Genomic DNA, 23,056 nt, shown 5'->3' with positions numbered 1-23,056 from the left:
CTAAGATAATGATCTCCATCTCGGTATTCGTTCTGATTCCCTAGCACAAACATCGATACAGTCAAATCTTTTCGACAACACTCGCCTCACAGCAAATTGCTGACGGGGAAAAAAACTCATTCAAATTCATATCACACAATCGCTATCATACTGTATCTGTGTTCCTTCGTGTTCTCCTTGCCTGTCGCATCCTACCCAGACAAAGCAAAGGAACCGGTATCTCGTTCCGCACCCACCAATCCAGACCCGAGAGGAAGTTAAACCTAATTCATTTAAGCCTAATTAACAGCTAGTCCGATCTACTTTTAATATTACAGTACTCGATGCTCCCGGACCGTTCCGGCAATCTGAATGTCTAGGAAACAAAATACGACCGTGGTTAGAGCTGCTCACGTCGCTCGAGTGGTAAACTACTGGACACTGCAACATTCCCAGCCCATACCGAATCAAGCAGGAACCGAACATTCGCAATGAAATGCTAACGCGAATCAAGGATAATTTAATTACCGAGGATGTGCTCCCCGTACCTAGAGATACGTTATGCCATCAGTTTTCTTTTTTGCCATTAGGAAAATCCCAGTTTCAGTCAGTGCTCATTCGGTCGAGCGAAAACGGGATAGTTGTGCAATTTTCAAGCGGCTCCGAATTACCCCCGGCGGACCACTTTGTCAGAATCCGCATTGCTAAAGGTGTCAGGTATTCCAGTCCGGCGGATCGTCGGGGTGGTCAGTTTGAAATTCTTACCCATAATTATACACATAATTAATGAGCTCGATGTTCGCCATTTCTTTCGCCACATGTCGGCCGGTAAGGATCGAGGGTGAAGTAACCGAATTTTCTCCCATTTCGCTGCAGCGTCGTAATCTACATCTGGATGCGCTTCGAAAGAACCAAAAATAGTCAGCAATCAAGCCTGCACGGCAACAGGAAGAGACCACTTGGGAGTTGAGTGAAAATTTGCTTGAAAATAAGCATGCTTTTATGAATGAAAAATGGGATGGAAACGAACGGTGGTGGAGCGTAATAAATAAAATCTGATGCTGCTAGGCGGGAGGCTGCCTGGGGGTACGAATGGAATCCCAACCATATAAAGCCAAGAGGAATGAGAGCACGAAAAAACATGCGTCCTCATCCGGTATTTCGCATTTGCCATTATGACAGCGAGATAGAGTGCAAATGAAGGCGAGTGTCGATTGAACAAAAAAAACGCTTTTAATCCACCTAACAGTGTGATGAGACATTTCTTATAACTCTTATCACTCTCTTCGGATATTATATCATTTGAGAACATTTAGAAATTGATGCTTCGCGATGTTTTTGATAACACATACTACATGGGATAGTGGCAGGACTTAGAGAATCGCTCAAATCAGCACAGGACAACATCAGTGCTAGAAATCTCAAACCAAATCAATGGGAAAGCGAAAAAATTGCCCATAAAATAGACATACAAACGAATTATTGCTAATGCTCTGTTAATAAAATATCTAAATTCCTCAATCAATGCATTGTGGTGGGAAAACTGAATTTTCCTATATTGTACTATCCTATCGAAACCCAAAACTTCATGAAGTATTTGAAATTATTAAATTAAAATTTGTGTTTGCTATTGAAATTGACAAAATGATAGTATCGCCCCTTTGGCGATTGTTTACTTTTTCGGTCCCACCTATCAGCATTGAAGTATCGCCCTTACGTTTTTTTACAATACCAATTTTACGATTGGTGGGGGTTTGGTGAAAATCGATCTTACTGTCCAAACGGCATAATTCCGAAACCGTAATTTTTGAGGTTTAAAAATTATGCAGAATTATTTTTTCAGAAAATAGTAACAGAGTTCGTGTCTTTAGCGAATTTGTTGAGACTTTATTGTAGTCATGAATATTAACCTGAGAAAATTCACCATAAATACTTCTTGGACGATATACCGTCAAAATTATTTTATCAAATGATGCGCTGTTTAACGTCTGTAAAACTCATCGAAGATACTAAACCTCCGAAATTGGCGGTTTCAAAATGATGTTATCTTGACCTTAAATTACTGTTTTTGAACATTTGACCTATACATATCATTGGTCATACAACAAAAATCAAATGCTCATCAAAATCGATCAGAACCTGCTAGAATAGAATGGAAATCGTCATTTTTCATAAATTTCTCTCTACATTCGGAAAGTGTTATCCTCGTTATTAATCATATGACGTTTTCGTCTCAACTCCTGTCTTAATCCACCTAGTGGTGCAATTGTGCTTTTCTCATTTGTCCAGACTACGATTCCATGGCTGGTTATGTTCAATACAATGGTGGAAATGAATATTACATGTTCAGTACGATATGCACATACATACAATGGATCGACAGCCACGACCTTGAGATACTATGTGATACTGAAACATCGCTTGACCGCCGCTGGTTTCAAGCGATGTTTCAGTATCACATAGTAAGATCCGGGAGGTCCGGGTCCTGCCGAAAATGTTCAACTTGTTAAGAAATTTTAAACCAGTTTTAATTTTAAAGTAGCAACCCCTCACTGCATACTCCCTCCGGGCCGGTATGATTGTCGATTTTTAGTGTGATTGCATAACCTTTCTATATGAGAAAGGCAAAAATGTACCAAAGTCCAAAGAAGTCAATTTTTGTCAAACATCTCAATGTTTCATGCATTTTAAAATTATTTGGCATCAAAAATACAAATTTGATTTTGAAATTTTTTCATTTTAGTTTATATGGGAATTTGCTGTGTGATTGCACTCTTCAACTCGTAACTCCGGAACCGGAAGTCCAATCAATAAAAAATTCAATAGCAGCCGATGGGAAGGTTGTACCTTTCATTTGAGACTAACTTTGTGCAAATCGGTCCAGCCATCTCTGAGAAATAGAGGTCACATTTTTTCCACATACACACATACATACACACACAGATATTTTCCGATCTCGACGAACTCAGTCGCTTGGCATATGACACTCGGCCCTCCAGGTCGGGATTAGATTGACGAATTTTAGAGTGAATGAGAAAGGCGAAAACATTTTTAGCAAATGTTGAAAGTTATGCATTTTTTTGGTGAGCCGTTCTATGTTTCATAGACATTAAATCAATTTTAGCTTCGCTTCCTATTAAATAAAGACCCTTATTACAGTATATTTCTACAAAAACGAGCTCAATTTGAAAATAAATCTGAGGATAATGATTGATTACAGAACTCTGGAATTTTCTATTGGAATGTTTTCAGGCAGGAATTTGATATTGATGCAATTAGACAACTGTGAAATCAAGACCAATACATCAGTTACATATCAGGACCCCATTCCGACAATTTATCAAAAGTCCTCATGACGTTTACAACAACAGGTTATCAATCTACGGATCAGATAATTGTTATTGTAATATTTAATTAAATCAGTCTGCATCAATAAATTTTCAACTTCAATCAAATATTTTTTTTGGGTGTGGTGGGGGGGATGGGGGTTGTATGGTGTTAAATCCCAAAACCTTCTCTTGGCTAAGCCGTTGCTTGGAGCTATTTATTTCGCTTTTCATTTTCCGATATGTTTCAGATCGATCCGATGGTTATAAGTTAGAAAAATTGCAGTCAGAAGGTTTGCACAAATGAACATTTTTGTACTGATAAGTTATCAAGTTCCTTCCAGACAACTTGGAAGTGTTCAGTGATTATCTCTAACGGTTGTAGATAGTAAAATGAAATACAAAATTCGTTTTATCGAAATAATGTTTAGCTTATTTCAATGGATTATTACTATATTGAACAATAAATAGGCAACAAAGAGTAATCAACAAACAACAAGCCATAACTTTTAAAGTATTCAAAATAGATATTTAAAGTCTTCAGTATAGTTATTCGCAAAAGTAAGAGCTACAAATTTGCTGAAGACATCATTTCGATATAATCACTTCCAAGAAAATTTGTGAAAATATCTCACTCATAGGGGGATTAATCAGCAAAAGCACAATACCAAAAGAAAGGGCATATTACCTCCATTAAATTCTCCGAAGATACTATTGACCTAAAATAAGCCGTTTTGGCGTTAATAATAGATTACATGTTTTTGGTCATATTTCTGGCAATGGGAAATGATAAAAATCTTTCGTCCGCATTAAATGTTAAATATCTTTTTTGATAATAGCTTGTTCGAAAGGTATTCGTCAAAGCTGTCTAAAAACATATAAATTGTTAAACTATGTTGTCAATTTCGGCAGATAATTCAAAAAAACTGCAAAAAACGCCATTTTTACACATTCAAACATTCATATCTTGGAAACTAAACATCAGAATTAAAAACAAATTAATAGCGTTCATACTGTTTTTTAGTTCTTTCATTTAAAATTAGTTTGGATAAGATCGGTTCAGCCATTGCTGAGAAACACGAATGAGAATTTGTCCGTTACATACACACACACACACAGACACACACACACACACACAGACATTGTCCCAAATCGTCGAGCTGAGTCGATTGGTATACAAGACTCGGCCCTCCGGGCCTCGGAAAAAATCTTGAAAGTTTGAGCGAATTCTATACATTTCTTTTATAAGAAATGTAAAACCGTTCAAGCAACACATGCTTTTGAAGAGTCAGAATTTACTGTTTTTTGCTATATTTTTCAAACAGTTGAATGGAAGTATCGTACCTTGAATGTGATGTCCCTCCCATTTTCTGAACTACAGAATCATCATAGCCATCAACATTTCTGTATCGAAAAATAGGTTTCGCAATGTTTTTGAAGATTCTTGCGGAATTTTGGCGTTACTTTTCGGAAAGGATAGCGTCACGCAAAGCATTTTTGCATAAGCGGTTTGCGTCGAATATTATTAATTCGGATAAATATGAAACATGCTACGCAAAACCCGCTTTAAATGTTTTCGAATACAAAAATCGAACATGAGCTTCAAGTGCATCAATCGATTGCAATTAACCCAGGCTACAATTCATGGAAGAAATTTTATTGAAATTCAATGGATATATACAAAGAGATCATAGAAATACGAAAAACTAAAGAATTGTTACTAATTCAGCTAATATCATTTCCAACATTTCCAATGAATTTCAAAAAAAATGGATTGTAGCCTGCATTAATTGCAATCGAATTATGTATAAATAAGTATATGTTATCGCATTGAATTTAAAGTTATAGGCTGAATAAAAGTTTACCACGCTTGCTTGCTGCGCTTCCATTAATTATCCTTTGATATTGCAGCAAAACCTGCAACAGACATGTTGGTCCATGCGGACTCGCCGTAATGCAAGCTTTTTACGACTTCAATCCGTTGTTTGAAATTCATGCACGGCGACATTCGACATGGAAAAAATTATTTACAAATGGCCGGCCATTTTTTGACGTAGGACTACGTCTTTGTTTTCGATACAGGGGTGCACGTTGCAAATTCTACAAAAATGGTATGTAACGAAAAGTGGTCCAATTTTAAACGCATATAATTCAGCCATCTCACGATAAATTTTCAATTTTTTTGCGCTTATCGCCCCGAAAAACTTCTAAGAATAGATTCCAATAGATAAACCCAAAGATTTTTGATATCATGGCATTAAAAATTTAAATAATGAACAACCTAGTCAAAATATCGCGCATTTACACACAGAAGATAGCGCTTCCCTAGTCCAGCACGACAGATTTGTGTTCCTAGCGCGCTACGCTGCTATGAATAACGTCATCATCGACTATTTAAACGGACGGATTTCGTCAGTGCAGCTCAGTTGCCTGTTGAGCGGCAGACGAAGCAGGTCACTGCGTTGTGTGTTTTCACAGCTAGTGTAGCTGAGTTAGAAGTCCGTTACACTGCCTGTGGAGGTACGCTACCCAGTGAATGCGACTGTGCTTGCCGTTCAAACACTATGCTATCTTTTGTGTTGAGCTCATTTCCAGCACACTTTTATGTATAATCATTCGTACACAAAATAGTTTGTACATGCGAGCTCCATTTGCAAACACGGTTAACATAGAGTCGTGGTATTAGTTGTCTCTTTCGCTCTACCCATCATCATCAGCGTTGATTCATTTTGCTTTGTGCGCTTGGGTTTAACGTTTGAGTCGAATGTGTAGGTAGTTAGATCTAATTTGTTACTAAATTGCACAACGAATGTTTATTATTTACGTTCGATCAATTCATTTCCCCTTCACGTGACTCATTTCCACTCAGCCTATCCTATTTTGATTCTACTAATAGGTACATACTACAAAGCCCATTTATGAATGAATACACTGTCACTCGAAAAACGCATCTAAGTCCATATATAGAATTGTTTTCGATTCTTGTATATTTATAGTTTCGATATATGATTAAGACCACTGCATTCGATATATTTGTATGCGTACTTTAGGAAAGTTACAATAATGGCAAAATATAACTAGACCAAGCATTCTGGTCTATATATGCAATGTGATTATATTGTCTTAAATTTGATTTTTCTTCACTGATCCGGGTTTTTTACCACACACAATCGAAAAGTTTTTACAAGCTAATTTTATGCCATGAAGATTTAGTTCTAGATATTAGTTCGGTTACAGTTTTCTGTCTTCTTTCTTCAGATCTTCTTAAATAAGTTCAATCGGATTCGATCACCTACTACAAATGAAATGACCTGATAACCAAGAAGGTTTGGTTCAATGTGTAATACTCGATGTTGATTGGTTGTGATTAAACCATTCGTAAGAAATATATTTGATTTATTATTACTATAAATATACTAAGAAAATAAATATTTTACATTAAGTAGTATAGTCCTACGTCTACAGTTCGTGCAACCCCATAGGGCTGCCCCTTGTAGTTTTTTTATCGATGGCACATTGTTAGGTACTAAAAGTAGTATATGTGGTATTTTTTCGTAGAAAAAAAGAGGCACAGAACCCCTTTTTATTACATTTTTTATAAACTATTGTTTAAAGAATATACAAAATAATAATTTTTCGGATCGGAAACAACACGAACAATATGCGTCCTATGACAATTTAATTGCTGGTTAGTTCGTTAAAATCGACCAATTAGTTTAAAATAAACGGACTTAAAACTTCAAATGTCTATAATATGGCAAAAAAATTCGAGAAACCCATCTATAGTTGGTTTTTTAAAATTTGGGTGGCCCGTTTGTGAAATTTTGATTTCATGTTGGTGTGCAGAATCAATATTCATTTCATATCTTCCATTTATCAGAACTTTTTAGAGGGGCCTTTGTCCACCAGAAGGTTGATATCACAATTATCTTGCTCCAAACCAATCCTGGAGACCGCATTGCATCTGGCGGCAGAACCTGTTTCTTCTTCAATGTCGTAATAAGCGACCAAAGTGCTGCTATTCAATTCCTGCATCATTTAGGCTTTCTACTTTTTGTATTAAGTTAGTAGTAAATGACAAGTTTTAAAATTAAATGCAATTTATTTTGCAATTGTACGCCCGCATAATGTGTAAGTGAAGTATTATTATTTCTATTACATGGTATGAACAAGATTTTTTTTTTGAAAAAAACTATTGCGTTTATTCTTACCATGGTGATTCGCCGCGATGATTGAATTACAGATGCAAAATACTACAATCAGTCAAATGATGAGAGATTCGATCAAATGACCGACGATTCGGTCAAATAACCGACGGTTTGGTCAAATGACCGACGATTCGGTCAAATCACTGACGTTTCGGCCAAATCACCGACGATTCGGTCAAATTACCGACGATTCGGTCAAATGACCGACGTTTCGGTCAAATGACCGATGATTTGGTCAAATGACCGACGATTCGGTAAAATGACCAATGGTTGAGTAAAATGACGTCGGTCAAATAACCAACGGTTTGGTCAAATGACCGACGATTCGGCCAAATCACTGACGATTCGGTCAAATCACCGACGATTCGACCAAACCACCGACGATTCTGTCAAATGACCAACGATTCAGTCAAATGACCGACGATTCGGTCAAATGACCGACGATTCGGTCAAAAAATGACTGACGATTCGGTCAAATGACCGACGATTCAATCAAATGACCGACGATTCAGTCAAATGACCGACGATTTGGTTAAATCACCGACGATTTGGTTAAATTCGTTAACTGTTCGGTCAAATGACCGACCATAAATACGGTTGGAAGCCCGTGTGGTCATTTGCGTATTCAAATGGGGTTTTGAATGTGAATTCCTCCATATCACTAGTTTTCATTTTATCGATCGATTTAGGTACTCGAGGAAACGCGCGTTTGTATCATCGCACTTGAGACCACGTTTATAAATTCATAGGTGATAAAACTTTCACCTGCTCATAGGGGCGTTTGTATGTTTGCAAGATCACGGGCGGAGGTTTGCGTGGATGATCGCTATTGCATGTTCGCGGGTGTGACCAGCGTTGTTTGAGCAGGTTTGATAACGAAGGCGGGAGTGTGTACCATGTATACAACTTCGAGCGTATAAATTCCTTTGTATAACCGTGTAACCGCTTGCATATTCGTGGTGGTCTTTGAATGGTCGTGCAAACCGTAGTTTTGAGTGTACGGTTCAGATCCGGAAAAGAGTTAGTTTCTTCATATTACTAGAGTATCCGACCATGACGCTTTGAGGCTTCTAATATATATATATATATATATATATATATATATATATATATATATATATATATATATATATATATATATATATATATATATATATATATATATATATATATATATATATATATATATATATATATATATATATATATATATATATATATATATATATATATATATATATATATATATATATATATATATATATATATATATATATATATATATGTGAGCTTGTTCGTTTCTTTAAACGAAGATTGAAGGCTTAGACCTAGGCTGCAAGTAGCAAAGGTTGTCTGGCTATTTGGAAGGCAACAACAAACGCAAGTGGTCTGTTACACCGACGGTTCTCTGATGGAGGGACGTGCTGGTGCTGGTGTCTACTGTCGTGAAATGAGATTGGAACAATCTCACTCACTAGGTAGATATTGTACTGTATTCCAAGCATAAATCTTTGCGATTATGTGCGGGGTACAGTTTGTCCGGCAGAGTTATAAACTTCTGCTCCGATAGTCAGGCTACAATTGATGCCCTTAGCTCAGACAAATCACGGCCCAAGCTAGTGATCGCGTGCCGAACCCAAATCGAAGAACTAAGTATTGTCAACACTATCTACCTTGTCTGGGTGACCGGACATTCCGGTATTACTGGAAATGAGTGGGCTGACGAATTGGCCAGGGCGGGTTTAGCGATTGACTTCGTTGGTCCTGAGGTTGCCCTGCCAATTTCGACAAGTTGGATAAGGAAAAAAAATACGGTCCAGGGCTTCATCCGAACACCGCAATTATTGGAGAAATCTACAAACGTGTCGTTAAACAAAGGCGTTTCTAGAACAACCATGCCCAGTGATATCGAAAAATCTCCACTGCGGCATGCTGACCAGGGCTTTAACAGGCCACTGCAAACTCTATTATCACGTGGCAACTATTCAGCGCGGTAAGTCTTCTTCATGTGATCTTTGTCAATCTGACTACGAAACCTCACATCATCTGATATGCAACTGGCCAGCAGTAGCGTAATTGCGATTTTGAGTTTTCGGCCGTCTTTATATAGACGAAACCATGTTTGAACGACTGAAACTCAGAGACATACTAAAGTTTCCTATACAATGTGGTAAGGAGCTATAGGCTTACTCGCAGGCGAGCTGAACTATTTGTGAGTTTAACCTACCTGCTGTTTGTTTTTGTTTTTGTGCTGTTATTTTTCCCACACCTCCTTGTCCGTTTCTTCTGCTCAGGAAATGATGAAAACACACGGTAAGGCACAAATCCCTGACTACATACGGGGAACGTGCCATTTAAGCCAATATATTCTAATTCCTAATTCCTGATATGAGCTTGTTCGTTTTTTAAACGAAGATTGAAGGCTTAGACCTAGACTGCAAGAAGAAAAGTTAGGGGGCAGATAAAATCGGGGGCTGTCAAAATAGGGCCTTCGCTGTATCGCAAAGAGCACAAGCATTTCTATGTTAAAAGACTTATTGGCGTGGGTTTATATCGCGCATGCTAGGAGCTTTCGAACGAAGAACACGTATTGATTTATATTTTCTTTTTTGTTGAGGCTGAAGAATGCACTTCCCAGGAATTTGATTTATTCCTTCGTCTGTATGGTTTGTCGGTGAAGATTCATTATCTGCCTAGTAAAACTCTGGGACTTTCTGTTTTACTCTTTTACTGTTTATTGTACCGGATTATATCAGACGGACAGACACGGAGAACACGGAGGACGGTTAGCGACCGAACTTAGACTGTAATGTAACGTGTATAGACGGACCAACGGATACAGAACAACGAAAGACTGTACTAACTAAACTTGTTCACACGTATAAACGTAAAGAACGTATCTGATCTAACGTAAGCTGGGTTTTTATAATTCTGATACACTTTTGGACGAACGCTATTGGTTCATCCAAAAATTCCCTACTTTTAAATTTTTTCTGCTCTGTACTGCAAATTATATTTATTTCGCAGTTATTTTAATATGAAATAATCCCTGGAATTGAGCGGCTGCTTTGGGACCTTTGTCCGAATAAGAGAAGTTGGTGTAACTGGGCCGTTTGTCATTCATGCTAAATGTTGCCATGCTATTATTTTTTTTAAATCTACCTCGTTAAACGTGAACAATTCTCAGAAACAAAATAAAAATAGATTCGTTACCGGCAAAATTCCGAAACATGAGATTCTTCGAAATTTACCCACATTTTTTTTCCTTGAATGCCCCATTACCCTAAACGACAAAGTCGCAAAGGCTCCGTTCGATTCCTGAGATTTTTTCACATTAGAAAAAAAACTGCAAAATATGTATGATTTGCAACATAAAGCAGAACTTTTGGGGACAAAATTCCTCAAAACCCAAATTTCCCGTATTTCGAAAAATATTCTTCAATTTTTTTTTCTCGTACCTCATTCCTTTTTACGCATATTTTTTTATTTTGTTGTTGAGAATTTCTTAATACAATTTTCAGAGGTTAAAGCAGCGTTTTTTAGGAAAAACGTACTCGCATGCAGGAAAAAAATATTATTTATTCAACGAATCGTTAAGGTAGGAGAAATACTCACACTGATAGAATATATTCGTATATCGCTATGCATTAGTTTCGTACAGATAATTTTCATAAAATATACGAATTTTTCGTACATATAATGAATCGTTCGTAGTTCTATTGAAACACATTTATTTTTTATTACGAGTTTTTCGTGAAAACCACGAAACGACTTTCGTTGGCTTATTACGAAACAGCTTCGTTCGGCAAACGAATTGTTCACTGCTATATACGAATATCTTTATAATATTTACGAGCACCATTCGTCGAACCGTCAACGTCAACAGAGCTTCAATATGGAGTCATTGTTGCTATACGTCATATAACTGTTGATGATCACGACGGTCTCGGTCTGACTATTTAGTAGCCGTACCCGTGTCCGCCGGTTTCAGGAAGATTTTCTAAACCCTTTTCCGCTTCTAGTTGATCCATAATCTGGAGCAGTACGGATTTAGTTGAGCCATTGCAAACTGCTCGATGGTGTTGTATGAATAATTTTGAGTTTTTCTCTGCCGGGGCAATGTCAAAAGAATATGCTATTAAATACGAAAACTTCTCTTAGATGACCGAAATGAATTCGTGCGACCAACGGGATTGTTCGTAATATACATAGACGTTTATTAAAATAAACAAAACATTTCGTTTCATTCACGAAAATTAATGTCGTTTTCAACGACAACATTCGTGCAATGTACACTAAATAAGTAAAATTCACGAAAACTTTCGTTCATCAAGCGACCATTTCTTCATATCACAATAAAATCGATTTTGCCAGATCTGTTTTTTTTAACTAAAAAAATCGGTGTTGTCAAACATCGATCCTAAAAGATCGAATGAAAAAATAATAAGATAATAAATACGATAATTTTTCTAAGATGAACGAAATGAATTCGTGCGACCAACGAAGTCGTTCGTAATATACACAAACATTTATTGAAATAAACGAATGATTTCATTTCATTCACGAAAAATAATGTCGTTATCAACGATAACATTCGTGCCATGTACACTAGATAAGTAAAAGTTACTAAAACTTTTGTTCATCGAGCGTCCATTTCTTCACACCACAATCTTTCAGGTTGAAATAGAATCGAATTTGCCAGATCGATCTTTTTAATTAATAAAAAAATCGGTGCTGTCAAACATTGATCCTAAAACATCGAATGCGAATCGAAATCGTTTGTAATATACATAAACGTTTATTAAAATACACGAAACATTTCGTTTCGTTCACGAAAAATAATGTTATCAACGATTACATTCGTGCAATGTAACCTAAATAAGTAAAATTCACGAAAATTTTCATTCATCAAGCGGCCATTTCTTCGTACCACAGTAAAATCGATTTGGCCGCATCGATTTTTTTAAATAAAACAAGATCGATGTTGTCAAACATCGATCCCAAATGATCGACTGAAAACAATAAGAGGCTAATAATACGAAAACTTTTCTTAGATGTACAAAATGAATTCGTGCGACCAACGAAATCGTTTGTAATTTACACAACTGTTTATTAAAATAAACGAAACATTTCGTTTCATTCCAGAAAAATAATGCCGTTTTCAACAAAAACATTCATGTAATTTACACTAAATATGTAAAATTTATGAAAACTTTCGTTCATCAAGCGGCCATTACTTCACACCACAATCTTTTTAGTCCTCAATAGAAGAGAGCAGGTTGAATTAAAATCGATTGTGCCAGATCGATCCTTTTAGTTAGTTGAAAAAATCGTTGTTGTCAAACATCGATCCTAAAATATCGATTGAAAAAATAATATGCTAATGAATACGAAAACTTTCCTAAGATGAACGAAACGAAATCGTGCGACCAACGAAATCGTTCATCATATACATAAACATTTATTAAAATACACGAAACATTTCATTTCGTTCACGAAAAATAATGTCGTTATCAACGATTACATTCGTGCAATCTAAATTAAATAAGTAAAATTTACGAAAACTTTCGTTCATCAAGCGGCCACATCGATTTTTTTAAATAAAAAAAATCTATGTTGTCAAACATCGATCCCAAAAGATCGACTGAAAACAATAAGAGGATAATAAATACGAACACTTTTCTAAGATAAACGAAATTAGTTCGTGCGACCAACGAAATCGTTCGTAATATACACACACGTTCATTAAAATAAACAAAACATTTAGTTTCATTCACGAAAAATAATGTCGTTATCAACGATAACATTCGTGTAGTATACATTTAACGCATAAAATTTACGAAAGATTTCGTTCGCCAAGCGCCCATTTTTGTTCATGAAATGAACGAAACCTACTATTTAGAATGCACGAAAATACTTCGTTGCAGAAAACGACGAATGAATTCATGTATTGTATGATCCATTTCATTATATTTACGAATTGATATTATCAGTGCATATACTACTGGAATTATTAGAGTTTTGCTTCAGTTGATCTATTGGTCTTCAATCGGGATCACCGCAAACCTGCTAAATAAAAAAGAGTTTCGGGGACAAAGACATAACTACTCCAATCATCAGTATATTTATGCTTGTTTATTTCACTGAAAATGTACTTCTAAAATAATATAAGTTTGATGTAATGAAATCATTGCTTTATACTATTTAAATTCAAACTTTCTTGACACTTTTCGCACACAAAAGTACACACCAAAAAATAATAAAATTTAAACGACATGTAAATCAATACGAATGTAAACATACAAAGATTGAATAAAAAATTTGATTGAAAATTACGTTAAAATCAATGCACTCAATTGGAGCATCAAAAAGCATACAATTTTAAACTTTAATTCGTGTAATATTCCATGCCATTCATTTTTCAGCAATATTCGAATAACGTGTAAAATTATAATAAAATTCGTTGAAGAAAGCACAACAAATGGCGTGTATTTGTGGTGGAATTTAATTTTACATTTATATTCATGCTGCAAATATGTGCATGAAAATAAACTTAAAATTATAAAATATTGATTTCAGTGTACGTACTCCCTTAAAACATTTTACACAACATGTTTAACCCTTTCAAGCCCAACTTTTTTCTAGTGCATGTAGGGTTACGAAACTATTTATCCTTGAAAACGGTGGGATCAAGAAACACGAAAAGCCCTTTTCCATAAATATATGTGCTTCCCTCCAAGTGCTAGAAGCTGCTCATTTTTTTCCTTTCAAAGCACAGTGCGTCCAAAATGCAATTTAGCAGGGATTGTGAGATTTTACTAAAACTAAACAACTTAGCCTAATCAAATCTTTGGAGAAGTTTTCGTAGTTTGTGAGCCCCTTATTTTTGTTAAAGAAACATTTAGGATGGTTCTAATTTTACCAAGATCAAAAAATTTACTTTTTAATCATTCCAGCAAGAGCCAAACTACCTTCAACGAAGGTGTAGAACGACAAATTTTGGAATAGTTTGCTGAAGACATGTAGGCTCTATATGTCATGCTTTTTGTTTTATAACAAATTTAAAATCGAAGGCAAAGCTGTTTCTTAGTGCTTCGTAGAAAAACAGTTTTATTCATATTACTTTTGCGGTATTGATTTAAAACCGAAGTAGTCTTTAGACAACTTTAAGATTTTTGTTTTAGTGTTTCGGATTCTCCTCGTCAGTAACTAGCACCAACTGGGTGTCTAGTTAGACGATGTATCTAAACTAGTACCCAAATTAGCACTAGTTAGACACTAAAATCCAAAAAGTCACACGTCTTGCGTGAACACTAAACAACTGGCTTATACCGAGTGATGTTTCGATAGTAATCACAGAAGTTCTGTTTACCGACGAGGAATATGAACCGAAACTGTCTTATGTTCTGAAAACCCAAACGCCTTGAATTATGCAAATTCCCAAATGGGAAAATTTTTGGACTACACCAATTTTTTTTTGTGAAAAACCATACTTAATGTAAGGTATTGTGTCCTTATACACAAAAAAAATTGGCGCAGTCCAAAATTTTTCCCATTTGAGAATTTGCATAACTTTAAGATTGTTTCAAGGTGAATAATTTGTTTTATGGCGCAACATATCTAATTATTTTCGTGGAAAAGTTATGAACACTTTATCGCCAAAAATGGGTTTTTTGGAACAACAATATAATATGATTGGGGCAAACAAAATATAATTCTTTTTCGACTATAAATAAGGTCATAATTAGAGTTATACTAGAGCAAAAAATGGCAAATATATTTTCAAAAATTTCATAAAATTGATTCAAGAAAATCTATTTTTGTTATAGTAAGTGTTCATATTTTTTAATAATAGAAGCTAGAGTTTTGATGTGTTAGAAGCTCTGTAAATATCAGAAGTATAGGTCGGAAAAAAATGAAAACTGAAAAAAATACATTAAGAATGTGGTTTTTCATGAATATGTTTAAATTACTTTAGCGGTGGACAAAATAAAAAATATAGTTTCGTTTTCATGATAAAATATTGCACTTTACAATACTTTTCCATTATTTTAAATAGTGGGAGCATGGTTTTAATTTTTTATTAGAATCAGTAAATTAACTTTTTAATGGATCAAGATAGAGTGTCGAGGACACTGAAACTCTATGTCGTGTATTTTTCATTTTACAAGAAATTTACCAAAAAAATAGGGTGTTTCTTACAGAATGGTTTTCTTTGTATAACTTTTGCAGTTTTGATTTTTCATTAAGATCACTTTAGAAATACTTTCAGATATTTTGAAGGAAAACAATTTGTCTTAATATACCGATCCTCTAGCTTCTCTCATTAGAAAGTTCTATATAATTTTTACTAAAAATTAACTATTTTTGAGTAAATATTTAGAGATATAAAAAATTGGTCATTTTTTGGCAATCTATACTACAAAGCATGCTATTTCATATGACATGGTATGACATGGTATTTAATGTTGGGTTGCCAAAGCGAAGATAATGTTTTCTGAAAAAGTTAATATTTTTATATAAAAGTTCTCATAACTTTGAAACGAAAAGCTTTAGTAGTTGGTGTTAAAAAAATATGCACCCTAAATTAATCTTCAAGTTGTTCAAAGAGTACTTTAGTGTAAAACAAAAACTACAAAAATTATAGAAATAAAACCATTTTTTAAGAAACACCCTAAAGCTTACATTTGGGCTTCTCGTGCAATGGAAAGTATAAAAGCTATAGCTTGCATGTCTTCAGTAAATTTGTCTAAAATGTGTTGCTTCATCTTCATCTTCATCGAATACAGTAAAGGTCTATCTCGAACTATTAAAAAGATAAATTTTAAATATTAGTAAAATTAGAACCACCCTTGCGTCAGTTTAAACAAAAAAAAAGTGCCTTGCAAAGTACAACATGTTTGACAAACGTTTTGTAAGGCTAAGTCATTTTATTTTGGCAAAATGTTAAAACTCCTGCTAAATTTACATTCTGGACCACTGTGCTCAATACAAAAACGTGGAAACATAGCCAAAGACAGTCTAAATTGCTAATTTTTATCAGTTTTCAATAATATTGCAACATAACGAAGATATATGAAAAATTTAATTTCCGTCGTCAACGTAAACTATCCCTGGCTGCACTGCTCCATTGGAATCCAATCAGACTAACCTTGTAACTGTTAATACTCAAATGAAAAACAATAGTCACATTCATTAGCCTTACTTGTTTTTGTGAACTAATCTTGCCTCAATAAGTTATAGCTGTTTTAAAACGTTCACACTAAAAATAATGAAATTTAAACGACATGTAAATCAATACGAATGTAAACATGCAAAGATTGAATCGAAACTTTTATTGAAAATTACGTTAAAATCAATGCACTCAATTGGAGCATCAAAAAGCATACAATTTTACACTTTCACTCGTGTAATATTACATGCCATTCATTTTACAGCAATATAAGTGTAAAAAATACATTGAAGTGCATTGGTTTTCCTTTCGAAGAAACTGTAATTTTCAATACACGTGTAGAATTATAATCAAATTCGTTGAAGCAAGTACGACAAGTTGTGTGGATTTTTGGTGGAACTAAATTTTACATTTATATATTCATGCTCCAAATATGTGCATGAACATAAACTTAAAATATATAATATATTTTTTTCTGTGTTGTTGTCCACAAACAACATGGGCATGAAGGGGTGTAATTTTAATCCTCCGGAAGTCACGCAAATGAGTCACTGAACAAGCAGCCGCTTGTTCCCTAAGACGATTTCGCAAAATTTTCACTGCGACGAGCGCTCAGCACTAGCGCGTGTGACGGACGGTTAAGAAAATGCACTTTTGAATCTCTAAAACACAATACCGCCCACAACATCTACAAAACAAAATGTAATGCAACACAAACATATTGGAGAATGTATTTCAAGTTACTTAAAGTACACAGTGAGATACAGCGTCCTATGGCAAATGAAAGCGGAGAAAAAAGAACTCAGATAACTTAAACCAACCTAAGCAATCATGTGAAAAAATTCCCCACCCAAAGGCGAGACTCGAACTCGCAACCTTTGAGACTCCGGCCCAATGCACTAACCCTTATGCTATCCCTGGGTATGGTGACATCCCAGAAAGAACATATGATTATCCCACTAATAGGTAATGAACTAAAAATTAGACATCAGACGATTATAAAAACCCGGGCCTTGGTATCTAGCAGGGAAATTAAATAGATCGAATGTGTTTGGGTGATCAGCTGCCGTTGTGTGTGATTCCTCGCTTTGCAGGCAGGGTACGATCACCGTCGCCAGTGGGATAATCATATGTTCTTTCTGGGATGTCACCATACCCAGGGATAGCATAAGGGTTAGTGCATTGGGCCGGAGTCTCAAAGGTTGCGAGTTCGAGTCTCGCCTCTGGGTGGGGAATTTTTTCACATGATTGCTTAGCTTCACTCACCATTTCCGATCGTTTTTCCCCGTTGGATACCACCACTCCTAAATAAGGTATTAGCACTTAAGCCAAAAGACCAACAAAAATTGAATTATTAGTTTAAACCAACCACCAACTAGCCCCGGGGTTCCCCTACACACGACGCGATGAAAAGTAAGAGGATTTCCAATATTCAATCTTTAAAAATGACTAAAATATTACAGCTAGTTGCATCCTAAAGTTACCCGTGAACACACATTTTGCACTAATATTGCATAAAAACCCTATTTCAGCGTTTATAATGCAATCAAGCTCTACACTAGCATCGTGAATGCATAAAAACAGAGGCAAAGCTCTATATTATCACCTGCATTATATACGTATATAAAATTGATATAACGTATACACGGATCTTTAGAGCATGTATGTTTCACATTCGCATTTAGTGCTAATATAGAGCAAATATAACGCCATTAGACAATATTTTCTCAAATTTTTATTGCAAAATGGTGAAAAATTACAATGAATCTTTGCCTTACTAAAAACTAGTTTTATGTTGTACTTCACAACTCAAAATGTACCCAAGTAGATTTTAAGTTATGATGGACACCATATTTTTTTCGAACTGCCTCTGGAGATTCACGGTCACTCATTCAGTTTGCCACGGTTTGCAATGAAAATTTGAGAAAATATTGTTCAAATATTGCATTGTTGTACGCAAATTGACTGAATAGACAAACACTCTCTGTATCTCCTGAACAAACTTTTAAGGGACGATTTTTTCACCGAAAATACAACTACTCGAAAAGCCGCCACCTTTCAAAAGGAACAAGCAGTGTCCGTTTTTGACAATAAAAAAGCCAAGCGGTTCACACAACACATGTTAACGTCTAAAGCAACTGGCTTGTCCCTAATGATGTCACGGAAAGTAACTAGTGCTAATTTGGGTATTAGTTTAGATACATCGTCTAACTAGACACCCAGTTGGTGCTAGTTACTGATGACATGAATTCGAAACTCGTTTATTTGGTGCCATTCGAACACGTTCCGAGCATAGTAGTAAGCCACCAGATCCGACGATAACAGAGTTGGATCGTTGCTTTTTTATAAATGGCAAGTGTAGCTTACAAAGAAAACCGTTTGAAAGGGCCAATTTTTCCACATCCGCAAATTGCATGCCAGATCAAAATTATTTGGCAAAATTCTACATTCTACATTCAATTTAATGCGATCTGATCCTTTCAATGACATAGTTGAGAACGTTTCATGATTTTCAGATTAAAATACCTTAGATTTACTAGCGACATCAAGGATCAAAGTTCCGTTGGCACTTCAATTCCTAAAATTCTTAATACTCGACAAACATACGATTAGAGCATATAAGCCAACTGTCAAAATTCGCTTTGAGTGAAAATCACGCACAACACGTTACTCTTCAATCACAGCTGATGATAGTAACAGAAAAGAATAGCTCTTCATTACTAAACTTCCTCAAAAGCAATAATTTTAATGGTATTTTGTGATATATCTTATATTTGGGATCATATGTTTAAGCCTCTTAGTTTCAATTACCCATCTGTTTCGAAATCCAATTTCTATTCGGGAAACCAATGTCATACAATTTTTGAGCTACTTCCGAATCAAAATCCTAGCTACGGGCCTGAAAAACTCTAAACTCTACTCTAAAACAATGTGTGCTCCTGGAGAATAAACGCAACGATTAAGAAACATGAAATACTGCAAGTTATGTTAAAACAATATGACAACTAACAAATGCCAATGGCGCTTATAGTGATATCGCCATTTCCAAGATAAAGCTGAGGGTGCGGGTCCGAACTGGACTGGGCCTCCCAACAATAAATACATAATCCCAAAGTAATGCCAATCTTCCACGATGACTTTGACAGACCATCATTGTACCTATTTAGCACCAATTGAAAATCGTTATTATTCACGCAAAAACGTCGTTTTGAATCCACGATATTCATAATAATCATACCCAAAAAGCGATAAATTGTTGTTTTTAAACACTACATAGTCGACCCCTTCTTATACACATTACCACAGTTGATCAAACGTTCGATCGAATAAAGGCATTTCACTCACCGTCGGCTTTCCCTCGAGGCATCACCACTTTGAAAGCACTAGTTAGGGCAGCACTACTGCTATTACAATTTCCACTACCATTCTGCTGTTGCTGCTGCTGCTGCTGCTGATGGTGATGATGGGCAGCTAACAGGGATCCCATCGCATCCCGTTGACCACTTCCGGTGCTGCTATTCGCCAGACCACCATGGTTTGGAGGATTGTTGTTATTTAGTATGCTTATACTATTGTTATTTGTGTTTAAGTTCACGTTCAAGTTGTTCAGCTTGATGTTAACCATGGTGACACTAAAATCCAACGGCAACTGCGATTGCTGCTGCTGCTGTTGCTGCGGTACTTCGCTAATTTCCATCATTTTGATTTGTTGTTTTTTGTATTACTAGATCTCAATCATTAAATTAGCTTCCAGGCGTAAAACTTCTTTGTCTTCAGCCGCTTTTGACTAATTTTCCAAAACAGTCCATGTTACGTCGCGGCAATGCACCACTTAACGGCAGAATAATTATCGCCCACCTGTGACCTCGTTAAACGCTAAAATCACATTAAATCACAAAGTCACTCCCGGTTGCACAAATCTCGTTCCATCGACGGAGCGAGCAAATACCACATAAAAATCGCGAACCGCCGCCACGAAGTGCTACTTCTGCACTGTAAACACGGAAACTAGACAAAGCACTCGCCCGCTGTGTGTACGCCTCTAGCAGAGTTCGATGTGATACTGTTTGCCTGCTTCCATTTCCAATTCATTCAGCCATCCAATCAACCAGCCAACCGCTCACTCCCCATATGCCACTTGATAAATTCAATCATTGCGACGATGGGCCCAAATGAGTAATGTTGTTGTTCTTTGCTACTCCTCTATCTAGTGCGATTCACTCTCGCTCGCTCGCTCACTCCCTCGCGCGTCTTTATCAGCGGCGCATCCCTATGACATCCTTCGCAGCGCAATACATCTCCAACCCGTACGATTCATTACTTTCCCTGTGTGCAAGCTCAGCAGGACTTTATCCACTCACACAATCACTCGCGGAAATTCTTCCACCCCTATGGAACAACTTTCAGAAGTCAACCCTGCCGTACCGTGCCATGCCCGTATCAATTGCACCAGAGACGGCCGATTTGTGTTTGCGTGTACGGTTTCCAGACCACCGCCAGCCAGAACGGATAAAATCTCCCCTAAGATTCACGCTCTCCCTTTGCTCGCATATAAACAACCATTTCGCGTCGCACCATGCGCCGGCCAAACCACGTCGAACACTGACTGGAAAATCTCTTGCACTTGAAGCACTGATAAGCATCGGATCGGATCGAAGGTCCACGGTACAGCAAAGCGCAACAGATTTGAACTAAACCACGCCCCCCTCCGGCAGCTGCTTGAGTTTCCCCATTTTATTTCCCAAAGCATAGCCGGAGAGCTGGGCGGAGCAAGCGATGGAAGTGAGAGAGAGCGAGAAATGCATCCAACGCAGGTTCATGAATGGAAATTGTCTCGCTCTCAACGGTAAAGATGCGAGATGAAGTGGTAGGTGTGAATGGTGTTAAGAGTGAAGAGCGAATGAAAGTTCTCTTCCGGAAGCAAAGGATTATCGTGAGTTGTGGTCAATACTAATACAGGAATGGAAATCATATTTTTTTTATTTGGCAGTTTTTGGGCGTATTGGTGCAAGAGAGTAACTTCAAAGTTCACTGTCAATAGTAAAGTGTTTCTGATATGATCTGGCAAGGCCCGCTGCATCCAACATCGAACTATATGGTCGGGCATAAGATATATTGTGGTTCCGTGTTCCGTGGGATGATAGCATGCACTAGCATGAGTGTTGCGACGATACACTCCGAATGAAAACGTTATTTTGGAGGGCACAAAAATTCTGTTTTGGTATTGTTTACTTCAGAGGCTATAATATGCCCCACCGCACCGGCGCAAAACGCCCCACTTCTGTTTCTAGGACTACAGAGTTATTTGAAACGTTGAAATGACTAAAAATAGTATCATTTCATGAAATTAGCTTGCTACTTACTTAGTTTGACATTTTTAATATTCCGCAAAAAAAATAATATACACAAAAGTTTCAAAAAAGCCGTTCCGATGTAATTTCCCACTTTTTTTCTATAAGCATTTCAACTAATTAGAACGATTCTGATTAGGTAGAACTATTTCAAATAACTTATTAGACTTTTAAAGTTTCTGTCTTGGTTTTAGAAATAAGTTGAAACTACATGTGCGTGTAGAATTATTTATGTTTTCACAACAGCTCATCACCGGACAAAACACCTCACTAAGTTCTGGATGGTATGCCCCATTATTAGCACAATTGCAAAGTAATTATTTAACAAATTATAGGTTTTAAATACTAGTAATACTGATGTTTTAAATAAATCGATGTTTCATACATTGTATAAACTTTTTTAGCATGATGAACATCTCACGAATTCGGTTGGAGCATATCATTTCATTAGCATTTTATATGCGGTTTTTATTCATGCGGTTTTTTTATGCGACTTTTTATGCGGATTTTCAAAGTCATGCGGTTTTTTTATGTGGACTTTCAAAGTTATTCGATTCTTTTTATGCAGCTTCCTTTTGGTTTTTAGGGCATCACCTGAAACGAATTTTATCTAAAGATAGATCCTCGTGAATGCACATGCGCAAACAAAAGACATAAAATGGTCATATTTTTATTTTAGATAATTAATTACTAGTCTTCGGGTTAACGATTTGAGGAGCATTCATGATGTCAGTGAAAATAAAAACAGAAAGTGACTGAAAACCTTTTTACCTTTCTCATAATAAAGGTTATGTAATCGGTAGGAATTTTGACTTTTTAGCCGAGGCCCACAGGGTCAAATATTTTATACCATTCGACTCAGTTCGGCGAGATCGGAAAAAAGTCTCTATGTGTGTGTATATTTTTTTACTTGGTGGTAAAGCGCCGACCCAGCACACGTTCAGTAGTTAGACCATACTACCGATTTCGTCCATCGTGTGCCAGAGTGGGGGACTCTGAACAGAGAAGATAACTCTGAAC

At 36.2% G+C, this 23,056-nt stretch overlaps 1 protein-coding gene across 2 annotated transcripts in view; it reads right to left on the bottom strand.

Moving 5' to 3' along the window:
• Positions 1-21,265, bottom strand: part of LOC131678412 (fez family zinc finger protein 1-like) — a 180,295-nt gene extending 159,030 nt beyond the window's left edge. Inside the window, exon 1 of one of the 2 annotated variants that reach the window (XM_058958561.1) lies at positions 20,031-21,265. In XM_058958561.1, coding sequence (XP_058814544.1) covers positions 20,031-20,385 — 355 coding nt within the window. In that variant the 5' untranslated portion in view covers positions 20,386-21,265. The remainder of the gene's footprint in view (positions 1-20,030) is intronic. The other variant, XM_058958560.1, reaches the window with a different exon arrangement.
• Positions 21,266-23,056: the final 1,791 nt, after the last annotated feature.

This window comes from Topomyia yanbarensis, chromosome 2, assembly GCF_030247195.1.
Source record: "Topomyia yanbarensis strain Yona2022 chromosome 2, ASM3024719v1, whole genome shotgun sequence".
In the NCBI taxonomy this organism is placed as follows: domain Eukaryota; kingdom Metazoa; phylum Arthropoda; class Insecta; order Diptera; family Culicidae; genus Topomyia; species Topomyia yanbarensis.
The sequence above is the reverse complement of the archived record's forward strand: the minus strand, read 5'-3'. Positions and strand labels throughout refer to the sequence as shown.